The sequence below is a fragment of the Cololabis saira genome, chromosome 17 (genome assembly GCF_033807715.1).
Source record: "Cololabis saira isolate AMF1-May2022 chromosome 17, fColSai1.1, whole genome shotgun sequence".
Classification (NCBI taxonomy): domain Eukaryota; kingdom Metazoa; phylum Chordata; class Actinopteri; order Beloniformes; family Belonidae; genus Cololabis; species Cololabis saira.
In genome coordinates, this window is record NC_084603.1 from 28,164,259 (window position 1) to 28,191,450 (window position 27,192).

A 27,192-nucleotide genomic window follows, 5' to 3' on the forward strand; every position below is an offset into this window, starting at 1 on the left:
CCGTGCGTTTGCTCAAAATGATGATGATGTGGGGAGCATCCCCTCCCTCCAGCTTAAGATCCGGCTAAACGACACCACCCCGGTCAAGCGCACATACACCTCAGTGCCCAAGCCATTACACAAAGAAGTCAAGGAGTATCTGGAAGATTTATTGAACAAAGGATGGATAAAGAAATCCAGGTCTCCATACTCCTCGCCCATAGTCTGTGTACGTAAGAAGGATGGAAGCCTCCGTCTATGCTGTGATTATCGGGAGCTAAACCGGAAGTCCATCCCTGACCGACACCCCATCCCCCGTGTTCAAGACATGCTGAACAGCCTAACAGGAAGTGCATGGTTCTCTGTACTCGATCAGGGGAAGGCATACCACCAGGGCTACCTAGAAGAGAGCAGTCAGCCACTCACTGCTTTTATTACACCCTGGGGCCTATATGAATGGGTGCGGATCCCCTTTGGACTGTCCTCAGCCCCAGCAGAATTTCAACGCAGCATGGAAGAATGCCTAGTGGGACTCAGGGACGAGTCATGCCAACCCTATTTGGACGACAATCTGGTGCACAGCCGCACATTCCAGGGCCACCTGCAAGATCTGCGAGCAGTCCTACAGCGCTACCAACAACATGGGGTCAAGCTGACACCGCGGAAGTGCGACGTGTTCAAAGATCGTGTGAAGTTTCTGGGCAAGATTGTATCAAAAGAAGGCTACACGATGGACCCGACTGAGTTGGCACCAGTGCAAGCCCTGAAGGACAGGACACCGGCAACAGTGGGTGACCTAAGAAAGCTAATGGGATTTTTATCCTACTACAGACAGTACATTCCCAACTTCTCCCGCATTGCCAAGCCACTGTATAGCCTGCTAGCGGTGGAGAGGACATCAGAAGGGAAGCCGAAGGGAAAAGGAAAGAACAAGACAGGAGGACGGAAGAAATCAGATCAGGCACCATCCAGTAAGTCCATCACATGGACGGCAGAGCATCAAGAGGTACTGTGTAAACTGATTGACTTCCTCTTACATCCACCCATCCTGGGCTACCCACAGTTTGAAAAACCATTCATAATGCACTGTGATGCCTCACAAGAAGGATTGGGTGCCGTACTGTACCAGAGACAGCAAGACAAGCTTGTTGTGATCGCATATGGTTCAAGAACCCTGACAGAGCCTGAGAGAAATTATCATCTCCATTCAGGAAAGCTTGAATTCTTAGCCATGAAATGGGCGATATGTGAACGGTTTAGAGAATATCTCTATTATGCACCATCTTTTGTCGTCTACACAGATAACAACCCGTTGACGTATGTCCTAACAACAGCCAAGCTGAATGCAACGACACATCGCTGGGTGGCAGAGCTGGCGGACTTCAATTTCTGCATTCGCTATCGTCCAGGAAAGCTCAACGGAGATGCAGACGGCCTGTCACGAATGCCACTAGACATGGATAAGTACATGCAAGAATGCTCACAGGAAATGCAGCCAGAAGTAATAACCAGTGTCACGCATGCAGTATCCATCCAGGTGCAAGAGCAACAACCATGGCTGTGCCCACTGACTATCGCCACAGCATGTGCAGAGGAAGAGGATCGAGTGTCATCTGCAGTCACAGAGATCTCCCCCAGGGAGATGAAACAGGCACAAGAGGAAGACCCAGTCATTAAAAGAGTAAGAGAATGTGTCATGACTAAACAGTGGCCCACTGTAAAGCGTCAAGAACACCAAGATGATGTGGCAGCACTACTGAGGGAGAAGAGCAGACTGTTCTTGGATGAAGACGGCGTCCTGTTCCGAAAGACAGCCACCCGATCTCAGCTAGTGCTTCCCAGTAAGTTCTACCCACTAATATACAGAGAGCTGCATGAAGAAATGGGGCACCTCGGTGTGGAACGGACCATGCACCTGGCCCGCAACCGCTTCTACTGGCCGCACATGCAACGTGACATCGAACATTACATCACCAAGGTCTGCAGCTGCATCAAGAGTAAGCGACCCAATCGGCCAACCAGAGCACCAATGAAGAGTATAGTCACTACGTATCCTTTTGAACTGGTGTCAATTGACTATCTCCACCTGGAGACATCTAAGGGAGGATACGAGTACATTTTAGTGGTCATGGACAACTATACTCGCTTTGCTCAGGCATATGCATGCAAGAACAAATCAGCGAAGACTGCTGCTGAGAAGATCTTCGGTGACTTCGTGCTCAAGTTTGGATTTTTTCATAAATTACACCATGATCAGGGCCGTGAGTTCCAAAACAAGCTGTTTGCTGACATGGAGGCATACTGTGATATCAAGGGCTCGAGGACCACCCCTTACCACCCGCAGGGGAATGGCCAGACGGAGAGATTTAATAAAACGTTGCTCTCCATGCTGCGAAACCTGACAGAAGAAAGAAAAGCTGACTGGAAGAGCTCACTGGCGAAGGTCGTTCATGCCTATAATTGTACGCGCAGTGAAGCTACTGGTTATGCGCCATATTATCTTCTGTTCGGCCGAAACCCCAGGCTCCCTGTGGACATTATGTTTGGTCTCAAGCCAAGTGACCAGAGCGCATCACACAGCGAATATGCTGCCAAGTGGAGAAAACGCATGGAAGAAGCATACCGCTTGGCCTCAGAGACAGCACAAGGAGAGAGAGACCGAGCAAAAGAGCGTTATGACCAGAAGAGCTTTGGAGCAGAGTTATATCCAGGATGCAGAGTCCTCGTACGCAACATGTCTGAGAGAGGGGGTCCCGGAAAGCTGAGATCCTTCTGGGAGGACCAGGTCCATGTCGTGACTGAGAGAAAACACCAAGACAGTCCGGTCTATGAGGTGAAACCAGAGAGAGGCTCAGGTCGCACAAGAGTCCTCCACAGAAACATGCTCCTGCCTTGTGACTTTCTCCCAGTCGAACAGAGCCAACCAGAGAAACCTAAAACAACAAAGAGCAAGTCCAGAACCAAGCACAGAGACAAACGTCAAGTCAAAGCCCAGCTACAAGATCAGCAAAACAGCTCTGAGGATGAAGAGGATAACTGGAGAGTCATCAGCGCTCCATCAGCAAGGAAATATGGCCAGGTCAGCGGGGACTTGAGAGCTGAAGCAGAGGAATTCGTGCCACAGCCGGTGACAGCTGATCCAGAGCCTGATCTGGAAGAGGAAGAACAGCGCCAGGGCGCAGAGGAGGATGACGGGTTGGAGCCAGAGGCCAACCGTGATGAACCAGAGGGAGTGGAGCCGGATGGGGAGAATGCGGAAGCAGCAGATCCAGAGGCTGGAGAGTCGGATGAAGCAGATGACAGCGATCCAGAGCCATCGAGTGCTGAAACCAGAAAGTATCCTTCCAGACACAGACACCCCACTAAGACACTCACCTATGACTCACTGGGACAGCCCAGCATCACTCCTAGACATAAGTAAAGTTGAGATTACACTCCAGTTTAATAATTAGTTTGCATATTTTTCTTGAATTTAAGTAAGAGCACAAGTGAAATGAATAGTTAGTATGTGAATTTGTTTTGTTTTGAATGCCAGACATTTACATTCAGTGACATTTTGATATATGTGTTGAGTATATGACAATACAACATAAAGTGTTGGTCACTACTGAGTTTTTAGTACAGGAAAAAGGTCATAACCTTTCAGTCTGGGTTACACATTTCCCGCTTCTGAGCGGAGAACAAAAGCAGATATACATAGTGCACGATGGTATCAGCTTGAACACAGCCTACATGGAACTGGGAGATACATGTGATGTGAACTACTGACTTTGAGCAGGACTGTATCCCTGATGACTGACTCCTGAGATCTGCAACTATTACTCATCTGTTGGAGACACAAGTGTTCTGGAACATTCGAAATGTCAAGATGACATTTGTTTTGTAGGGGAGAGTGTGAGATACATGATTATATTGCATTGAGAGACATGATTATTTTGGTTGAAACTGGTTTACCCCCATATTATTTAATTTGAGACATTTGAGACATTATTGTATTTTATTTTATGTAGATTAGGATGTGTTTACATGATTCTGAAAACTGTAATTTTATTGTGGAACATGATTCATTCACTTAAGCTGTGAAACAGTTTATCATTCCTGGTAATGCACTGAAATGACTGAGTGACACTCATTTTAGACAGGCAGTCGTTTGGGCAGCTAAATTGGCACATGTGGGTGGCACAGGGGTCCTAATTCTCAGAATGAGACCAGAGTTTAAACAGAGTGCATCTGATGTCTAAATGAGCCTGTGTTCGTGTTTTCAGGTGAGCAATGAAGAGATAAGGTGTAGAAATGTTATGTAGAAGATGTTAAATGAAGGTATAAACTGTGCAGAGTAACTGTGCCGCGAATGTGTGTGTGGAATGCATGTTTGTGGACACATTAATTCTAACCTGTTGATATACTTACTGCAATGTCTAGTGGAAGTATTAAACCTCATCGGCAGCCAGGGATGAATGCAGGGTGAATGCCATGTGTGTGAAACGGTTTGATTATAGTTATATTTAAACAGAGTAATGTAATGCAGACTGATACATTTCGTTTTTGTGGTTAAAAAGTATTGTTTTTGGTAACTTTTGAAAAGTATGGTGAAGATTATTTTATTTTGTTTACAATGTGAAAACGTTTTATGGTTACAGTAATGTGACATCTGATTTGGTGGAAATGAGGGATAATTTGATAACTGGTGAGATATTTGACAAAAGAGAGTTGTGATGATATAGTGTTTAAAAGTGAGAATATTGATTGACTGTTGCTATTTTGAAATATGAATCTGATGCACCTTTATTGTTTGTGATGATTGATAATTTTGATAACTGATAATTCTGATATGTTTATTGATAAATGGTGATTTTGGTTATTGATTATTGTTAATTCTCAGAATGAGACCAGAGTTTAAACAGAGTGCATCTGATGTCTAAATGAGCCTGTGTTCGTGTTTTCAGATTAAACCACCTTAAAAATCCCTACGCCTTGGAAAATGATTCCTTTTATTCCAAGTGTGTAACAGTGACATCACAGTGAGTTGGTCCAGCTTGTTTTACAGTCAGACTAGATCCATGTGACAGGGTTCATCTACAACATCGCTGAGTGGCAAAGTGTGACACATTGTAATATCGAATTATATGCGTGTGTGTGTGTGTGTGTGTGTGTGTGTGTGTGTGTGTGTGTGTGTGTGTGTGTGTGTGTGTGTGTGTGTGTGTGTGTGTGTGTGTGTGTGTGTGTGTGTGTGTGTGTGTGTGTGTGTGTGTGTGTGTGTGTGTGTGTGTGTGTGTGTGTGTGTGTGTGTGTGTGTATGTATGTACTATATGTCCATTACCTTCTGGTATTGTTGTCCTTACCATTGCTGGTATGTATTATAAATGTAAGTTAACAGTTAACTGTCACCTGTGGTGACAATATACATTGTTCTTAATTTTACACACATTGTGGTTATGAAATGCAAATACTGTAGAATAATTTTATTATAATTTGACATAGGTCTTTTGTTCGTTGTTCTGGTTTAAAAGTTAAAACAGGAGGAAGCCTTAAAAATCTGTCAAATTATTGATGAGAAACAGGGGTGGGATTAAATAAGTAATTTTCTTCTTCCCACTCCCTTTCAAGTGTTAATGAATTAATTTGAATATTGAACCTGCACGTCTGCTGTTAAAGGTATGTGCTTAATCTTCTGTTGCACGCAGGTCACTTATGTTGTAAAAATGTTGTGCCGCTCGAAATAAATATGAACTGAACTGAACTGAAACAGAGAGTGCTCGACGTGTTTGCTGCTCATCTGTAACGAGGGCACCAGAGAACGTTGAAGAAGCACATTTCTGACGTATTAAACTGCTGAGATGGAGGTATGTAGCTTTAGGGCCGTTAAGCTTTCGACACTGTGGGAGCGTTTTAAGCTCTTCACAGGGATGTAAAAGTCCTGTCGTGCATTTTCTTGACTTTTATTTTCTAACCAACTTCTCTGGCGAGATTAAAGCGAATTTGAACTAGCGCAGACTTTCTTCCCTCTACCTCGCTGCCTTCCCAAAGCTCCAGTCATCCCTTTGATAGTAAATATAACTGCAATGATGCAACATGCAGAAATGTTGCCAGGGAAACAGGAGCCAAGAGGAAATGAAGTCTTATTGCAGCTACATAATTTTACAGCTGCACCATTTAGAAGATTTATACTCCTCATGATAGTGTAATCATCACTTTTGAAAAGCAATAGTTGAGCTACTGCAACTTCATGCCACAATTAGAGAAAGACACTGAAGGACTCATCCATCATTGAACCAGATGCAAAACAGCGTGTTTAGAAAGACTGCAACGCTTTATTTGAGGGTAACAATGGGTCTCATGTTTATTGCATTTGCAGGAAAAAAACCCACCACACTTGTGGTATGATATTAAACTGAGTGGAGTTTGCTTTCAGCATATGCAAACACCTCCATGTGCATCGCCTGGTCGCTCTGCCAGCCAAGAAGTAAGCAGCTTAACTTCTGCTGCTCAAGCTGAGCAAATAAGCTGTGATTTAAAAACATAGTCAGCTTCTCTGGGTTTCACCACATTTAAACACCCAATTTATATTACTAAGTTTTGTTTTTGTTTCCTTCCCACTGCTGGAGACTAGCTGAAGGCTTTGCAGAGGAAAACTGAGCTTTTCTGTTCCCATGTCCATGTCAAGGATCTCCAGGTTTTTGTTTTGTGCTAAGGGCTGTTTTCTTGTTTTTGCTATAATTCATCGTCAGTCATTTCTGTGGGATCTGGATTTCTGGATTTTCAGGAGCTCCAGGCCAACTTCTAGGTTATTTTCTGACAAAGTCTGTATTTTTGATTTATTTATTTTTGCATTCCAAGTGCAGTGGAAATCAGTGGCTAGTCATGGGCTCACTCAGATCACCCACTGTAACATTTCAGAAGCATTTTCTCCTGTTGCCACCGCCATCAAATTCAACCTTTCAGTTCATTCATTTACACTTTTAAACCCAACAAAAATGTGATTTAACAACAATCCGATACACAAATCCCACCCATCAGTAGCATGTTTATGCACAGAGAGCTAAGAGCTATACCAAACACGGCGTTATGTCCAGCTAGTAGTAGATGGAAACTCATTGTATCATGCGTTGGATAACAGTTTCTGATAATCTTGGCTTTCTGTGATAATTAGCTCCGTTTATTATTTTTTGACTGGGCTGGATTTGACACCCTCCTTCCTATAATAATTAAATACCAGATGCTGAAATGGGTTTTTTGACAAGAATAGAACAACAAAGACGCAGATGACAGCCAAGATTCAAAGAAAATGTTTTCCCCGTCAGCTGCTCGTCACAGCTCTTTTCAAGTTGCAAAGATTTGCCTGCTGGCGTTTTTTTTTTCACTCAATGGCGCAGACACACACATGCATGCTCAGTGTGATCACTAACCCTGAGCAATAGAAGTCTGTTATACTCGTCACCCATCAACCTGAGCTGTCGTCCAACTGCTTCTGCCTGCATCTCCTCAGCTGCGTTTCGCTGCCGCGTGTCAGAGGGGTTGGCTGCAACAGAAGGTAGAAGACAAATAGTAACTTTGCTTACGTACTGTACACAGTCAGACATATTTCACCCTGCCTACTGCATATTTTACACTGATGAGGTGTTTGAAGCCTCCACCAAGATATCATGTTTATTTATTTATGATTCATAAGCAGAACCACAAAAACTGCTATCTGATAGGATCTGCAGCTTTTCGTGTGGTCGGGCAGTTAAGACACCCAAATACAGTATTCAAAATGTTACTTAAGTCATTAATATAAGCAGCGGAGGGACTTAGCATCGGGCTGCTCTGAAAGATACACACACCTCTTTGCATTAAGGCACCAAAACCGTTGAATGTGATTTCTTTTGTAAGTGACTCTATGTGATTTGCATGTCCAGTGTTCCCAGCGCACTGCTTTGCAGTTACAGAAACACAGTCTTATTTTAGTTGTAACTTTGTGAGTAAAAGTTAAAGAAAAAATCCTGTTAGTGAGATTCAGAAAGCAGAAAGATTGCAGCATCAGAGCAGAGACCTTTTCAGTTTTGACCATTTTGAGTTTATTCAAAAAGTTACAACAGAAGCCCCAAATGACATAATAGGGATGTACATTTGGATACCAAAACAAAAACAACAACTTTATTTCAACAAATATCTTTATTTTAGTCAAAGTTTAGTCGGAAGAGTAGATTGATACATTCATTTAAAAAAAAACATTTTAATAGTGTCACTTCTGTGTGCCTCAAGACATCACGACCAAAACAGGCTGAATGAGTAAACGAATACTCTGCACTTGTATGTGTGTATTTGTGTGTTTTTCGTGGTTAATCAGTGACATTTTCACTCTGCAGACTATGAAAGGCTCTGACCTCTTACCAATCTTCGCTTGTGACTCATACCTTACCGAGCCTTTATGAAACCAAGACTTAATATTTCTCACATCCTCTAATATTGTAGACACCAAATCCATCAGGCTGCTGACTACATTGTCAAATGTATTTCAGACTGCAGACAAGGGCACAAGAGCACGGCGACCCAAACAATGAGTACTTTGTAAGAACGACAATCTGCTGCATCTAAATGGCCACGCTTTAGTCAAAACTGTACGAGGTCAATTTGCCCAGTTGCAATTTCAAAAGAACCGGATTTGTTAATAGACACATAGACACATAACATATCCAGTTATTTCCTGAATGATTTGAGCATAAAACCAGCAACCCTTTACTTAAAAGAATATGTTTTAAAACAGCTTCTTAAGTGTGAGGACAGGATGTATTGCAAAGTTTGATGTCAGGTTGCTTTGAAGAGACACCACACATGTTAAGGAAGTTGAGCCAAGCAATACACAGGGAATATGTCTAATAGGATATCATTCAAGGGACCATAAAGCTGAATCCGTTATACAACCACATTAATGTACGTTTTTATTCTACTAACAGATTCGGAAAGTCATCTGCTGACAAATCCCGATCTGTGATTTCCTTATACTGGAAGGAGTGCAATTACAGTGCAAAATTTTACATATGAGCTCAAATGAGTCATCACTGATCCAGAAAACTAAATGAATTACTCCAACCGAAGCCAGTAACTCAGCTAGTTTGAGAATCTTAGCAGTTAGCAGGATTTCTGTTAGAGGTTTAGTTGTTAATTCAAAGATTCAGGCCAATCTGTCTTTATGCAACTGGCCCCAAGGTTGCATTTTAATCCAGTGATGTAAATATTAAATGATGTAAATATCAATATAGAAAAAAAAAATCAATAACTGTTTCACTTTGAAACTGAAGAGCTGGCTGTACTGCATGTTCTTCCTGCTGCAGGAGGAGGAAGTGCTGTGATACTGAGCACCGTCAACAAGAAGATAAACTGATCCTCCTCGAGTCCCTTCACCACGCCCCTCAGCACACAAACAGGTAAACAGTCGTGACTGCTGAGACTTTCTTCGCTTCGACAACAATGCATGTTGCACCATGCGTGCATTTATCTCTTCTGCATCTACATGGATGTTTCAGACTGGTTGAGATGCAAAAAGGTTCTGTCTGCATCTTACAAAAGACCTGCAGACCTATTTTGACTGCTTAACATACACACTTAATGGACGACACGCGCACACACATGCGCAGTGGTCTGTTTTGACTGCAATCTCATCTGTCTGGATGCAGAGAAGGAGAATAAAAGAGACACAAGGCAATCAGTGAAGCTAACCACTACTATTATGGAAAAAAGCAAAGCCATTCATACAGAGATTACAATGTTCTGAGGCTTACGGAAGTTTTATTCCCGCCTGCAGAGATTACTTTTTGACTTACAAAACAACCACTATCCAAGGCAGAAAAAAAAAGGCAAACATACAGATAAGTCTGTGGTTAAAGCTAGGGTGGTGATGGTTGAACTGAGATCTAACCATTCGTTTATAACATGCAGTAATTAGTGTGTTTCTGCACCTGCTCTGTTGGGAAAAGCTAAAAAAAACTGAGATTACAAAGTAGATAGAGACTCTACACCAACACTCTGAAGGCATTTACTTTGTTCGCTGTGTTCTTTGTTTTTAGAGCCATATCCAACCCTCACGGCACAGTTTTGTTTGTTACCAAGCAACATGATGGGCAACTTTAGCCGACAGCAAAGTTAAAAAGTGGAGTTTTCTGTTTTTAGTTGCACTGATGTAAACAGGCCCACTTGAACGCCACTGTTGCTGGAGGTGACAGGATTGCATGCTTTGTTCTGTTTTTGTATTGAGATAAACAGCAGACACAAAAACACGATCCAGGCCATGGGAACCGAAAAGTCCAACACACACTTGAGTGGCTCCATCACTTTAAGTTCAGACCTTCAGGTACTGATTCCACCACGGAGGTGAAAGCTGAGCTTTCACCTCCGTACAAGGTACATGTACAAGGTACAAGGTACATTGTACAAATGAGCTGTGCTCATTTGTACAATGAACAAAACTTTAAGATGAGTGACCATCTGGTCCTTAAAGCTGGTGTTTTAATGTAAAACAGAAGAACTTGAAGGAGACACTAATGGTTTTTTGGGTTGTTTTTTTTATTCAAAACTTTATACAATTTCCTGTGGTCTAAATGAAATGTCTGACATGTTTAGGTCGAAATACTGCAGAGATACTGCATAAGAGTGCCCTGTTCGACTATGAACTGTCTTTGCAGTGCAGTTCAAAGCAGACAGTTTCAAGGGGTGGAGTCAGGCAGTCAAATTAACTCCACCCCTTTTTACAGTGGGTGTCCCTCTTCTGAAATTGGTTTTGCAGCTTTTTTTGCTTTTTTTTTGCTACCTAAACACACAATCACATCAAATGCAGCCTGATATGAAGTTGGGTAAATCTGCTCTGATCTGGGCCTATGATGTCACAGTTGTTGTTTTTTTTTTAACTGAGAAAACCCAAAATAAACAACATGGGTACATTATGTTGGCATTTTAGAAATGGAATTCACTTCTTTCTGTGACATAAAATAAGAAACAAGAAGTGATATCTGAATAATACCAAAGTTCCCTCTATCCTATGACATATGGTGACCGTAATGTTGGGTATAAAATATCCTTGTTGAGCTCTGAGAAGATTTACGTCATGGGATAATCACACTTGAACATTGGACTGCAGCTGAGTTTGTAACCAAGGTAAAGTCCACTCTGTGCAGTCAGGCAGAGTCAGACATTCAGAGGCTGAGGTACCGAGCTCCAGGTAACGACTACAAAATGTTAAGCCTTCAATGCATTTGTGAAAAAGGCTTCAGATGAAGAGATGGTTAAACAAACTGAATGAGTGGTCCTTGATTCCTTCCACTTCCTGTTGCTTTACATTTCCACTGCTTTCATCTGAGATTCTTTTCAAAAGCCCAGCTGCTGTCTTTACCACCAGGAGACGTGTTTTAAATACCCCACAGTTGATTTGAGAAGGTATTTTATGCGTTACACCTCATCGGACGGCTCGGTTGATTTCAGTGCATACTCCAGAGGAAGTGTGCCCATTTCACACGCCACATGACTTCTCTGGATTTAGGGCATATTAGCTCTCAAATCAAAAGCGTGATGAAGCCTTCAACTGTAAAGTGCACTCCAGGAAATCTGACAGACTGCATCATGTGAAAAGAATCCAAATTAATCAGACTATTTTAAACTGCTCCTACTTTTCTCGAGAACCAGACAACAAACCTATATCTGACTGAATTATTGCTATAAGGGTAACGCTGGCCTATATTTTTGAAGTACTTACAGATAATGTGGTTTTGCTCCTGCTTTGTGTGAGAGATTGAAGAACAAAAAGTTTAAGTAATGTCATTTTCTAATTTAATCGACCGGTTCCTGTAACATTTGTGTGTGTGCTATTGCATGCAGACACACATATGTGGGTGCGGTCCTGTTGTTTCAGACATCGGTCAAGAAGACCAATTTCTCTTTTTGTTAAGCCGACTCAGCAGGTTTCCATGACAACAGTGCATCATTTACTCTGAGAATGAGAGTAAATGAGTGGAACTGGAGTCCCACTCATTCTGAGAGGAAATTATATGAAGTAATTACCAAACCGTGCATAATTGTGTGTTTGTCACAAGCAGACCAAAGTCTCTGCACAAAACCAGTGAAAATGAAAATCCTGTGTAAACATGTTATGAACTTCCCTTGACAGCGGGCTTCAGAGTTCAGTTTAAATTTGTCCTGTTATGATTGGAAAGGCTTTACTCATTCGAAAGGCAGCAGACACACTATTACTCAGCAGGAAGTGGAGTAGTACGCAGCGGAATGAACACGTGGGAATCAGCAGGGATGGGCTTGGCAGCAGGAAACGGCTGTCAATGTGTTTTACATCTGCAGGTTTCTGCCTGAATTTGTTGGATTTACCCCTCACGATCCAAGAAGGTGAATGTGAGAGGAATATTAGTCAATAAATCTGAATGTCAGCAACATCAAGCGCCTGCCTTCCTCATCCAAAGCGTTAGAAAATACTTTAGAGGTGTGGAAAAGGTCATCTTCCCTTATGAGTAATATCTACAGGGTGAGGACAGAGGTCCTTTGCACGATATCAGTGTTGCTGTATAACCCAGACAGAAATGGTTGAAAGGAAGCTTCCATTTGGTTTCATAATTTGCAGCACACCCACACAAAGCAGCAGCCAGTGAAAACATCCAGAGTAGCTCTGGTTGGCTGAGTCAGGTCAACACCTTTCACCCAGAAAAAGGTACAGCATTTCTTTATTTATTATGAGCACTGACGTTTAAACACTTAAGCAATTAATTTATGGAAACTTGCAAAGGTGGTAGTTATACATCCTTTTCAATAATGGCATCTCAATTTCAAGGTTAATTGTTTAGACGTCCTATTTTACCACTTAAGGGAGCAGCATGCAAGATAGAGAAAATGCAAGCGAAAGCTTTGCAAAGCTGGGAAGAGGGATCACTTTATTTCCGAAAATAAACCTCGTGCATTTCACTTTACTTTGTGAGTAGTAGCCTACTCATCAGTGGACTCTGAGATGTCAAACATCCACGTTTTCCTGTGTGTCTGGGAAGTGGCTGTGCTCACCGTGCTGCGGCTGCGCTGCTGCTCCTCTCTGCAGGGCGTGCTGCACCGCCCGCACCGCCTGGCCGGCGGGGCTCGGGGTCTGCGTGGCTTTGTCAGCTTTGTCAGCCGTGCCCGGCCTCGGAGACAGCGGGGAGTTCGGCAGGGAGTCGCTCTCGAAGGAGAAATATCCGCTCGACTGGCGACGTGTGGAGTGACATACGGTCTGAAACACGCCTAAGCTGCCACTGATTCTGGAGTGGGATGACGGCGACTCCGGCGCTGCTCCTCCGGTGGACGGCTGCGGGGCGCCGTGCTCTTTTGGACGGATAGTTTGTACTGTGGCTGCTGGAGCGGCACCGGCGGGTGGTGGTGGATCCCCCCCGCTGCCCGCTGGCGCGGCTACGTCGGTCGAGCCATGGGACGGATTTGGTGGTCTGCTGGATGGACAGAACGGCAGCGTCAAGCCTGAATTATGGCAGAGGGCACGGCGTAACCTACGGCGTCGCCGCGTCCCCTATACGCCGTAGGGTCTGCGTCGGTGTAACGCGGAACCATAAATCAGCCTTCAGTCCGGGCTGTCATCGCTGCCCGGCAGCTACAGCCACACAGCTGGACACCGCGCTCATTCCACCTTTTTTTCTTTTTTTTGTCATGTTCACCCGGATACCTTCACACGTCGCTACACTACCACTGACCTTTTTGACGCATCTTTTTAAGCGGAAGTCTGTGTTCCGCCTTTATTTGGCGTTTATTGAGGCTTCCAGTCTGCGGCGCAGGGAGTCGTGCAGCCAGTGTGATTAGTTTACGCGCAGCGAGCGTGTTCCTGCACGGGAGGAAGAGCAGCTTTCCTGTCCAAGCACACGCCCGGGTCTTCTCCATTGTTTAACAGAAACTGCTGATTGCGGCAAAAATCTATGTTTGACCTTAATGGAGAATCAAATCTGCTCCAGCATGAAGGAAGTGGCTGCAGTGGCTAAGTTTAACTGCGTTACAAGCCGCCCTGAGACAAATCTATCATGTGGCGTTGAGAGCAGATGATCAGTGATAGTGCGTATTTAAGTAAGACAGAACTTATTAGATCAAGTCAAATCACGTGTTGCATTTAACATATTTTGAAGTAAAGTGGTTCGCAATGAGGACCTCAGACTCGTGCATGTCCATTATTTTTACGTTCACTCGCCAAAACCGACTCTCAACCTGACAGTGTTATGGTTAATGTGTTCGTAGCTGCGCTTCCTGTTTGCCCGCACTACACGCAGCTTTCTCGGTGCGCCAATTCCCGACGGCTGGTGCCAGCCTCTGTGCCAAAATACGCTCCGAAATATAGCAAGCAACTATTTATTTATTTTATTTGTGTATTTATTTATTTATTTCCAACCAGCTATATTCTTCAAGTCAAGAATTCCCCGCATCACCTTTGATGAGCATCTTCGGAATTCTGACCTTTCGCGCATTTTTACGCGCGGAGGAAAAGCGAAGGATCTTTAAACTGGACGCGTAAACTTTGAAAGCCCGCCGGCTTCAGAGCAGCAGCGAGCCCCGGGAGGGCCGATAAGCAAGTAGGATGAACAAAGCAAAAGGCAGAAGGCAGGGAAGGGAAACAGCAACGCCAGTGCGACATAACTTCTGCATGTGATGAAGTGTTACGGGGCGGACTGAAGGAAAATCCCTCCAGCGGGGTTTCTGCGCCGTCACCGCGTTACAGTACGAGCTAGGGATTAGTTTCTGTCTCTCCGGGCGACAGTAGGACCATGCACCCATATTATTTATAAAAGTAACATTTCTGCTAACACGACAAGGTTTCGCTTCCACTATTATGAGAAATATATAAAGAGTACTTTAGCAGCTGTCACAATGTTTGTGGAATATTATGTATTATATGTATCATCCAAAATGCAACAGTGCGTGTGCGCCTCCCGCAGGGCGTTAGGCTCGTTTCTACATGCTCGTCCTAAAATGGTAAAATCATTTACCACTCACCTGTAATTGCTCATTAGTTAATAACAGAAGCGCAACAGGTGTCAGAGTTGGAATGGGTCTTCAAAAATCTCACAACTCTGAAGTTGACAAATCAAAACGTGCGATTCAAAGCTGTGAGACTTGGAGATTTCTGCATAAATAAGGCAAAACAAGAGACCCGCTTGGTTATATGACAAACAATCAGCTCTTCTGTCCAGTTAGAAGTAACACACGCCATCATCGCTTTAGTCTTTAAGCATTATTTCTTGGGGGAAAAAAGACACCAAAACAAGATCAGTAAAAGAAACGCCTTTTCGTGCGGGAGTCAAGTGAGAGCAGCATCTGCACAGTTTGTCATGTAATCGATGCCGGCGCTGTGCGTAAAAGTGCTTTTAGGGGGTCGTGAATAAGCCGAGCTGGTGCGCTTCGTTCACGGCTAGAAGAGCGCTCTGGCGTGCACTATTCCATCCATCTCAACGTAACTGTAGCTTTAAAGTTTAAACCCTCAAACATGCGCAATAATATAGTTTAATCATATTGGTAAATTAGGAAGACAGAACCGGGAAGAATGTTGCCTTTTGTTGTACTTGTTATCTAAATTACTGTGACGTTTAATTAATATTTGGCGAGTAAATGAAACTGTAACAGAGACGTTGTCATGAATTAAGTTTCCCTGACACAATATTGGGCCAGCAGGCTGGAATTGCGTCCGCGCGGCGTGACAGATGGAGCCGGCGTGAGTCGGAGCGCAGACTGCTGTGGAATAGTTGCATGACAGAGCGCGCACGCACTCGCTCACAAACTCACCTGGCCTCGCTGTACATTCTACTGAGTACACATCACTTCAAGGTTCACAAATCGATGGCAGGTTGGTTGAAAAAGTAAATAGCCTAATCAAATATTATGGGAGTTCCAATATGATCCACAGTTCCAGATAGACAAAAAACAGTAGAGGTTAAAATTAAAAACAAAAGGGGGGGGGAGAATAAATCCTAGAGTTTTTTGACGAATGGAGGCTCAAATGATGCAGCAGTGGTTGGATAATCCACCTCGTCGGAGAAGAAACTTGAGCAGAGGAGGTAAACAAACTGCTGCCAGCTCTTTGTTTGCAGCAGAGGTTCCTTCCTTTGCCTCTGCCTCTAAACTACAGAAAGAACTTCCTGTACTCAGATGGTTTTGTGATGATCCAGACAGGCCCGCCTCCGGTGGGCGGGTTTTGACATCTGCCTCATTAACAGCTCTCTATCTCCCCCTGTTTGTCACATAAATCCTCCCTGCTTCAAGTTTCTGCGCTCCAAAACACAACTTTGACAGAAAAACATCTCTTAAGCCTTCAGATATCATGTGGGCTTATTCATTTACATCACTTTAGGAAATATCATGTAGAGTATATCATAACTCTGCAAGAAGGGAACATGTACAATTGCTGCATGTTTTCTGCCTTTACAAGTCAAATCATATTATTTAGCTTAAGAACAATGGTAAAATGAATGTATTAATACACCTTTGAGTGGATATTCAGCTTTCTCCTTGTAGTTTTCCAAATGTTTTCATTAATGTTCTCCCTCATTTTTTGCCGGAGATATTCACATATCTGTTGGACCAAAATGGCCTTGTAAATATTCAAGAACTCCCTGAAAATGATGTCTTATTTGTGTCAAAAAGTACTAAATGTTTAATCAATATGAGCCATCACTCCTTTTCCTTTTAGACTTGACAAACCTGAATGTTGATATTTAGACATTTATAATCTTGATTGCAATTTATACTTATTGTAAAGCAAGCACATCCACATCCACATCCATATTTTTTATGTATTACTATTTTTATTCTCCTTCTTCTTCTTATTATTATTATTGTATATACTGTTTATAGTGTTTTTTTTTATTATTATTATTATTATTATTGTGTAATATTGATGCCTCTTGTGTTTTGCACTATCCCCTTTGCTGCTGTAATCTGGAAATTTCCCCTCTGGGGGACTTTTAAAGGATTTCTTATCTTATCTTATCTTATCGTAGAAGTAGAGCACATTAAGGTTATTTTTTATGTTTTTTTTTTTTGGGGGGGGGGGGGGGGGGGTCCTTCCGTGCCATTTGTGAATGTTTGAATGAAATAAATGACATTTGGGAAGCTGCATAGTAATCTGATGAATTATGAAGTACAGTATGTGTTCATTTAGTTCCTGTTCTCATGAATCTGTATACAACACAATTCTAACAAAACAAAAACTCATTCATTAGTACACAGGTGTCATTCATTTCAAGTCCCAACTTTCTCATCTCAGTTCATTGACAATGTAGCGTAGACATATGCATTTGTAATGAAATAATCTTCCAGCATTAAGAAAAAGGTGAAAAACTGTCGCTATGACTTGTTTATGGATTTAAACACGTCATGCATCCTGCAGCCTGGGCTGACTCTGTGATGCTGACGCATAGCGGAGGCCTGCATCCATCCGTAGTGTGTGAGTGTGTGTGCGTGGGTCTGTGTGTGTGTCTATGTGGTGTAGTCAGCTCCCTGGAAGCAAAAAGAGGATCTGATCCACAGAAATCTCACAGCTGCAGGGGAAGAAGACAAAGAGAGGAGTCTCATACACACACACACACACACAAATCAATACAGACAGACAACAGCAAGACAATCAATGCCATTTACATGTGATCAATACCAATCAATCCCTCGGAGTGTGGGAAAATGTGTGTGTGAATGGCTTTCCATCTCTACAGTTTCTGACGTGCTGCTGCGTCTAGTTTGGAGATCTGATCCGTGTGATGATGTGAGCGATACTGGAAGTGGTCCATATATTTACATTGGAAAGGGGTGAACACACAGAACCATGCAAACAGAAAACATATCTCTACATGCTGTATTGTACACAAAACAAACAAAAGCAAACAACCATAGTAAATTTACAGGGGAAACATTAACATATATACTTTATATTTCATACTAAGAGAAGTGAAATTCTCTGGTGTGCTGTGAAATAAGAGATGACGTGCTGGCTGCTAAACAATGTCATTTATGGACAATAATAAGTTGCTGGTTATTTCAAAGATCGTTGCCACCGAACTCATGAGATTCACAAACATCTGCCTTGTAAGTTTCTTCTGCTGGATTGTCTCTCTACTGGTCAAATTTGTGGTTTATGGAAAGGTAAACAACACATTTGCACATTTTCAACTCTATACCTGTAAAAGTGTAATTTTAAGGAACATTTCGCCCCAATTTCTATACGCACTTTAATCTGTGAAAATGCACGACCCTGTTTCTGCAGCCTAGACTAAATAATATAAACTATGTTTAATTTCAGTAATATGGTGTAAAGGATCGTCATATGTTTTGTGTATTCAAATTTTGTAATTACTATACAATCTGCATTAAACAAAAAATATACAATGTTGTTGACCTGAGTGGAATGGTGTGAAGTTTCACAAATCTAAAGTCCAGAAGTACCAGCTTTAGGTATCTGTTGTTTCAACTTCATCTTTCTTCAGATAGTCATATAAGTGTCAGGCACTAAAGGGGTTATTTACTTTTTTCTATGGAAAGTCTGTGATATATTTCTAAGCAGAAGAATCAAGGAGAATCACTTCTGCTGGCGAGAAGAATAAAGGAGAATCACTTCTGCTGGTGAGAAGAATCAAGGAGAATCACTTCTGCTGGAGAGATGGCCAGTGACGGCTCAGCTTTAGACAAGTTAATGACTTTGTCATCAGATTTTTCACAGCCCTTCATGACTTTAAAACAAAAAAAAACTCCACCTGTAACACCATATAAGGTCAATGGCTTATGTGGAGCATTGTAAATGCACGATTCTTGTGGATACGTCCTGAATGGACAAATTCAGTGATTTTAAATGACACTCATTTTGCACTGTGAGTTCAAAGTCTGCTTCCCCCTGCTGAGACCTCTTTCTAGAAAAGGGATCATGCAGAAACGGGATGCATTTGTAACACGATGATGTAAGGCACATGCTCATTTGTGTATGACATCACCTTTTAATGTTTAGCAACCTTGTTAGCTAATTTGCATTAAAAAGATTTGGCAACACTGTTCAGTAAAAACCTTAAGCAGGAAGATGTATCTGTCATTCACATAAACTGTTACACTGTTGAATCCATGAACAACAACAACAAAAACAAATCTCATTGAACAGATTCAATTTAATGATATTATTTCATATAGATTGTTTTTAAGGCAACCAAGGAGTTTTTCATTTTAAGATATATTTTTCAGTTTCATGGGAAGGAATATTTCATTAAAAAGTGTCGTCCAGCTGTTGTCCAGCAAAAATCGGTTTAACTAACTAGGACTCCTGTGGTCTCTTGAAACAACCGCATATCATTTTACAATGCAAACAACAACAATTAAACTAGCTCACAGAGTAAAGTGGACATCATTCCAGAGTCTCTGAAGATATTCAAGGAAGGAATGACTTAAAGGTATAGTCTGTAATCGTATTCAAAAACATTTATTGTTATACTGGGTGAAATGGTCCTTCCATCCTGAGAGTAGCCAGTGAATAATGTCTTCAGAAAAAGGAAAGAAAAAAATCCGACCTCTCTGACAGCTTTAATCCTGTAAAAACTCTGACCAATCTGTTATTTGCACTCCGAATGGCACGGATTGGTCAGAGGATCAGAGGCTTGGCAGGGGGGAAAGAACCAATCAGATGCCTTCATTTTAAGTCCCGCCCACGCCCGCCTCCGTCCCATGCGCGCACTCGTCACATCTCTCTGCTTCCAGGCTGCCTCCAGCCCCCGTGTCCGCTTCCCACGGGTTCTCCTCGGCTCAGAGTGTCCCAGTGTGCTCATTTTGCTGGGACGTCGGGTCCCTCCGCCGAAACACAACTTTTGCGGTATGCGTTCATTGTTGTGTCTAAAAATGATGCGCAGTGCCCACCCAATCAGGAACGGTACAGATATTCTGTGATATTTTTTTATATTTATAAAAAAAATTAAATTATAAAAAAATAAAGGATCCCCATAACTATGATTGGGTGGGCAGGACGCACGTTTGGGTGGGCACAGCTTAGCTCTCCAGGTTAGCTCGGTGCAGTCATTTAGGAGCCTTCCAGTGCCATTGTTATGTTTTCATGCAGGGATTAAAGGAGCATGAGGCTCCTTTTAAGAAATGAGACTCATTAGCGCCACCTTTGCCAGGACGGCCGTCGGGGGTACTGCAGCCAACAGCGAAGCCGGCACGGGAGAACGGGGGAACGCACATGCAGCGTCATGTGACGTCACATCCGCAGGACAGCGCAGGAAATTCCAGCCCGGAATTGCAGCACATTTTGCAGCACAGCCTGTTCAAGGCAACGGAGAGATACGCTAGAGCAGGGGTAGGCAATTCCGGTCCTCGAGGGCCGGTGTCCTGCATGTCTTAGATGTTACCCTGCTTCAGCACACCGTGATAAAAGTACCTGTGTCATTAACAGAATTGTGCAGACCTGGATGACAAGCTGATGACGATGATTAATTAGAATCAGGTGTGTTAAAGCAGGGAAACATCTAAAACATGCAGGACACCGGCTCTCGAGGACCGGAATTGCCTACCCCTGCGCTAGAGGGCTCATTCGTTTTGGTTTGGAACGCTTCATCTGACATTATTACTAGAAAACTTAAAACGTATACGAATTTTTTTCATAAATCCTGCCTCAATCCTGCCTCAAGCTCGTTTAACTTGACTTTAACTGTGTAATCTAGGTGAGTTAGTACGTGGTTTTTTCCGTTACACATTTTTGCAATACAAAAGCAACAGAGGTAGCTCTGTGGGGTGCCTGTGCTTTTATGAAACAGTGTTTTGCTTTTCATGAGCGTAACTCTCGTAGTTCATTCTCTGTATCTCCGTAACGCTCTGTATCTTGTCCTTGGAGACTTCTCTTCAAATCAAAGGAAAAGAAGATTTCGACTTTGATGGTCAAAAATATCTTGAATTTTAGACAAATTATAAACTGCCGCTACCATTGACTGCGTTTACATGCACTCAATAACCCTTTTAAAACCCGAATATTGGCAATAACCCAAATTGCACGGCCATGTAAACACCAATAACCCCTTTGAATATCCCGAATTTTCTCATATTCCGGTTTTTAAAAACGCGAATATTACCCCTGGGTTACTCCTTTTAAAACCCGAATATTCGGTCATGTAAACGCCAAACGGGATATCCCGATCAAACGGAACAAGAATTTGTTTTCTGCGCATGCTCTGTTCGCAAGGAATCATGGTCTTTTGAGTCTAAACACGGCGAAACGCAAGACCACGCCACACTTTTGGAGTGAGGAAAAGACTAATCACTTCATAAATGTAATGAAGGATATGAACATTTTGGCATTTGTAGACGGTAAAAAGTACGGGGATAGCGAGATTTACAAGAAGGTGAGCGAAAAGTTGCGCAAAGCAGCATTTGTTTTGAATTTGGATACAGGAAGAGGAAGCGGAAATGACGCTAATTGCGTCATCACGTTCTCCGTACGTCGCTGGTTTGATCGGGATATCCCAAATGATTAATTACCATGTAAACAGGGATAACCCTGTTTGCTCACGCATGTAAACGGAATATTCTGAATGTTTCAGTAACCGGAATATTAGTAATAACCCGAATTTTGACTGCATGTAAACGTAGTCACTGTTTCAAAAATAGTCAACAGAAGAAGAATGTAGATTATCATTCAAATGCTTATTCAAAGGCAAAGCTGTTGTGTGGTGCAGTAATGCATAAAAATTAAGTAGGATTATAGCACAACTACGTCATGTCAATGAGGCCAAAAACTGTTCGTAATGAGATTTTGATAGCTTTACATTGACCAACTGTGTCACAACCAGTGATGCCAGAGATGTGCAAGTGTGGAAAAAGGGTTTCCATTACACCTTTGTGATAAACTGGTCTATCAACACCTCTGAAAAAACACCTCATGAAGGTGTTAAAAGGGTTGTTTGCCATATTTGACAGTTGTTTCGAATTCTAAGTATTTCCATTACAGGTTTTTCTTTGTAATATTTAGGTTTTACACAAATGTAGGGGAAATGGAAACATGACTAGTGTTAGTCCGACGATGAGAAGTTTGATTTACGGTAGTTAAAGCAGCACTATGTAACTTTTCCACCTTAACATAATATTTCCAGAGTCATTGTGATGGTACATCAACTTCCAACAGGTTTAATGACACCTCTGTCATGGTCTGAGGGGTCTGTATCGCCTTCACTGGCACTATGTAACTTTGAGGAGCATGGTAGGAACCCTTCCACACTAAAAAACTACAAATTTCAGCAGTTCAGCAGAAGCTGGTATCATGGCCAAAGCAGCAAAAAAAACGAAGAAAATAAAAGTTTTATCGGAGGAGGCGAAAAAAGACAGCGGGAGAGTAACAAGCTAAATGCCCGGACAAAAAAAAAAAAAAAAAAAAAATGCGGACAAGAATAAACATTGGCCCGGCGTTCACTTGCTGGCGTGAGATGAAAGACGAGGAGGGATGTCCGTCCGATGGGGATTTATGGGGATAAAACAAGAGACAGAATTGTTATGATACAAATGTAAATGTAGAGTTCTATGTTCAATAAAAATCAAAATTAGAATGTTTTCACATACAGGGGATTCATCTTGGGTTCTAGTATTTTTCCTGAGAACTGTAAAATTGTGCAGGGCTGATCTGCAAAATGTTAGGAATGGGCATTCAGTTATTCACAGGTTATAAAGTATTTTTTTATTTTGTCAGTAAGTATGTTGGACTACTAATTTACAGGAAAAAGGTGCAGAGCGTATGAGTTTGTAGGGCGCATTATCTTGCTGAAACAACTTAATAAAACCAAGTTGAACTTAGTGTTTTTCAACATCGTCATATTATATTGTTTAGCCAAAAATAGATACATTACCTCTTTGCTATCCATCCTGCAAACGACCGCTGAAAACAGAAAAGTAGTTTTGAAAGTCCGTCCCGTCTTATTTAATTCACTATCAAAACAAATGCACGCGACGGGGACAGGAGTTTTCCGGCAGTACGCGCTGGTGCTCATGGGAAATGTAGTGTTCTTTCTGGTAAAGCACTACCGATTTTGTCCAAAGGAGCCGCCAAACTCAACAAAAGCTGAAAGTTACATTGTGCTGCTTTAAATGTATACAAGGATTTAAACCTACAGTATGAAAACTTAACCTTTGCTCCTATAGGAGTGACCAAGCTCCTCCATGCTGCTTTAAAAGGGAATTCTTACAGAAAATAGATTTTTTCTTACGAAACAAATTGAAAGCTGTAATCCCTTAAAGGATTTTTACAAGAATGATTTAAAGAACAAGTGAAAAATAATAATCAACATAAAACAAATTAACAAAATGATGAAGTGTGATGTTTATTTATTTTTGTCATCAAATTAAATACGAAATCAAGACAAGATGCACGTTGTCTGAGGTGAATGAACATCTGGTCAACTTCCAACCTCTCCTATACACTCGGAGGTAGCCAAACTACATAAAAAAATCATCCATTTTAAAAGACGGGGCACATTTTTTGCATTACTTTTGGAAAAACCCTAACTGCTATAGCATTTTATGAAAGAGTTAAAGAGAGAGAGGGGGTCTGGGCCACAGACTGCTTCAGAACCAACTCGTTGTCGCCTTCAGTGGGATTGTGCTTTATTTGCACATTTGCTTTATTTTTCAGACTTGCTAAAGATATTGTTTTTCTTCTTGTGACAGTGTAAATATCTTGGGATGTTGTTGTTAGCTTTAAGTTAAAAGGAAACTCCAGATGGCTATAGATTTAGGTTCCTCTAACTTCTTCACGAAATAAATGTTCAGTCCATTGGCGCTGATAATGCTGAAGCCCGACAGGGCTCTTGTCACGCTATCACACTTATCAACTACAAGCAAATTTACAGAGGACACAATAAGGAAGGGAAAGGCTTTTGCTGCGTCCGATTTGTTCATGTGGATTAAAATGTTTCACGCTTTACAGTGTTGACTGTTGCCCGGGCCCTCTTCAGCATATTTACTTAAACAAGTGATTCACTGTTGTCTCGCTGGAACATCGAAACTCAGCCAAGTTTTATGGTATCATTTAGCTGCCCCCACGGAATGACAGGGTAATTACAGATTAATCACTACAGTAGACCCCATTATGCACGGCATAGCATAACGAGCTGGATATTACACTGTCGTGCCAATTTAACAATTTTATGTTACTGAGCAAATAAACTGATGTCCAGAGGTCGTCTGCGCTTAGATGGCTGAATAAAAAAATGACAAATGGTGACCTCATTCTGAGTGAGAACCATGAGGTATTAACTGCTGCTCGCTTAATAGCTGGTGATAAACACATCAATAGCCGATATCAAAGGAGGGGGTTCATTACAGTCTACTGAGACAGGTGTGAAAATCAGTGAAGCATTAAAACAAATGTGTGAATCAGAGCACTGAACCCTGCATTTGCTGGAAGGCAGAGATTAGACACATTTACGTGTAACCGGAGGGCAAAACTGTAAATAACTGGAAGACTGTTATTTACTGGTAGAGAAATTTCAGCAGTATTGCAATATTCCGAGAGCTAAAACCATCAACTATCATGAAAACATGTTATATGTTTTAGACAACTATAATGCAGAATTATGAAGATTGTGATTATTGATGAGGAGGTTGAAAACCACGCTGCATGGTAAAGATGAGTAGGTTTTTAATGCAAGCAAACAAACCCTGACTCAATCCGTCCAGCCAATAAATACGGGCTGCCGTGACAAAATACAGATACCTTCCACTGGCCATGACTCTGTATATAATCCTGAATTTCCCGGCAATATTACTTCACAGGATTTAGCAGCATTTAAGCATAAGTCTAAAATAGATGCAGTTACATTAACAGACAGGTACGCATTAGCCTGACCTTTTCAGACTGACGGTTGAGTACAATAAATCCTTGCACACAAGGTGCCTTTCGTTGCACAATAAACTGTGGATCATATATGGGTCATACCTTCAACTGCTGCTATTTTACACACCCATTTACTCTGAGCAGCAACTGTTATGGCGATACGATGTATCTGTAAGAAAATCCCGACTTTACAACGACCGTCTGCTTTGGCTCTATGAGCCCCAGTCAGAATGCGCTCCTAATCTATGCAGATCGTTCTATTGAGTTTAGGCGGTTATTTTTCTATCTCATACAATGCAAAACACCCACTATTCAAAACAATCAAGATAGCTGCAGAACTGCTAACAGCAGCTCTGATAAACATGTTTTGACTGTAAAACTGTCATTCACTAGCGCAGCATTCCTGCTGCACTGCTCATCATTTTGAAAGTCCTTTGCTGATACTAATCTGGTTTTCGCTCCGAGATGCCACAAACTTTATTGTTTCCTTGATGGGTTGAAGGCTTATCTAACGGTCTCAAGATGTCGATTTTTCATACGCCCGTTGGTACTGTCCTTTCAAAGTTGAATGAGCATTTCTGAAGCGGCGTTTTCACAAGCGCTCTTCAGTTGGATTCGCAAGGTTACGAGTACACCTGAAAGTTTCAAAAACAAGTGAAAATCAGGCGAGGTGAGAGTCAAACATGCTGCGCTTGAGTCACACTGGTGGGACTATGCAACAGGATCGCTGCACTTACTAAGTGGGACCCGAGGGTGAGGAAATTAACAACCTCAATGATTAGTTTGGTTAGTAAAGAAAGTAAACATATTGAAATGTTAGATTGAGCCTTGAAATGGTATGTAATAGATTTAATTGGCATTTAACAGTGTGTATTTTTTTTAAAAGTGCATGTTTGTGGTGGGTGTGCTAAAAGAATAGTGATTATTAGCATCTGAGTACTAATGGAAAGCCCCATCCAGTTCCCAGGCACTGAAGCATGACACCTCCTCCCCCAAAGGACAATACTGACCACCTGGACTAATAGTGTGTACTATATGTGTGTGTGAGTGTCTCAATCATGTTGGTTGGTTGTAATGAGAGAGGTCAAGACACAATGGAACTGTGACTCTGAAGATGTGACACCATGCTGGGAGAGGTCACAGCTACGTGTCAAACAGATTCACCACACACACTCGTGTTTGGACAGTTACTCACTTTTTGTTCTTTGTGCTCTTTGCCACCGCACACGCAAACACTGGATGATGGACCTGATTCTTGACACTAATTTGAGCAGATTAACACAAACTTCTCCACCTGACACCCACATGGCAAGGATGCAATGAATCAGACACTTGGCTTGTGGCTATTTGTACTTAATTTTAAAGGCCTCAGCGTTAAATGGAAGAGCGGTCTAAAGAAGGAGACTTGTGAGTGAATGAAGCTCAAACTAAAAGCAAATATAAACCATCAAAGGGTACATTGGTGATAGAGGGAGAGGTGGTACATTCATTCTGACCTCTAAACTTGCATTTAACGCGTGTGACAGTTTTTAATGAAACAGTGGTTTACGCCCATTTTTTCACAGTCTCTCTCAGTTTGGCTGAGGTACACTTGTTAGGTTGTTAAAAACTCAAAAACAAAACAGGCTTAACAACCACTGAACCTGCACATTATCAAATGTATGCTGAGTGTTTTTCCTCTGACAAGGCAACAAAATGTGCCGTGTTTGGCGAGCAACTTCTCCATCTCCGTTGCGACAGGGGTCGCCGAGCCCATTCACCAACACGTCAGAAGTTTGACATCTTTAAAAGAGCTAATTTCAATATCACTAATTTTAATTTCAATCATTTTAAATAACATAGGTTCTGTATGCTAATACAATAGATGGTACTCATTTGGGATCAGAGTGTTCATGTTCGGGGGCTCATATCTGCAGTGGGTTAATAAACAATATACACACTTGGAAGAACTGGCAGCAGCCCAGCGGCTCGGTGGTTTTCACTGATGCCTCACAGCTAAGAAGGTCCTGACCTGGATCTTGGGTGGCCCCTTCATGTGTGTGGAGTTTACAAGTTTTCATCTTGCTTACATGGGTTTTCTCTGGCTACTTCAGTTTCCTCCCACAGTCTAAAAATACGCATGTTAGGCTAACTGGCTATTCTAAATTGCCCATACGAATGTGAGTCTGTGTGTCTGGATGTTTATTTATCAATGGGCAATAAACAGACCGGAGGCCTGTCCAGGGTGTACCCCTGCCCTTTGCCCAAAGAAAGCTGGGATAGGCTCCAGAAGATTCCTGTGATCCTGAGTTGGAATAAGTGATTATACGTGATGGACGGCTTGATGGGTTATTCCCCGTTAGTGTTTCAAAGCAAACAAGGAGTCTTTCCAGAGTGGTTCCGGC

General features: G+C 42.1%; 2 protein-coding genes across 2 annotated transcripts in view; one reads left to right on the top strand and one right to left on the bottom strand.

The window, feature by feature from the left end:
• The window catches only part of bcl2l11 (BCL2 like 11), a 42,560-nt gene extending 26,482 nt beyond the window's left edge, over positions 1-16,078 (bottom strand). Inside the window, exons 1-3 of the mRNA XM_061744666.1 lie at positions 15,754-16,078; positions 13,009-13,424; positions 7,386-7,498 (exon numbers count right to left, since the gene is read on the bottom strand). Coding sequence (XP_061600650.1) covers positions 7,386-7,498; positions 13,009-13,424; positions 15,754-15,770 — 546 coding nt within the window. The 5' untranslated portion in view covers positions 15,771-16,078. The remainder of the gene's footprint in view (positions 1-7,385; positions 7,499-13,008; positions 13,425-15,753) is intronic.
• LOC133463244 (uncharacterized) overlaps positions 2,480-27,192 on the top strand; it is a 401,257-nt gene continuing 376,544 nt past the window's right edge. The window contains exon 1 of the mRNA XM_061744664.1: positions 2,480-4,989. Within this exon, the coding sequence (XP_061600648.1) occupies positions 2,519-3,400 (882 nt within the window). The 5' untranslated portion in view covers positions 2,480-2,518 and the 3' untranslated portion in view covers positions 3,401-4,989. The remainder of the gene's footprint in view (positions 4,990-27,192) is intronic.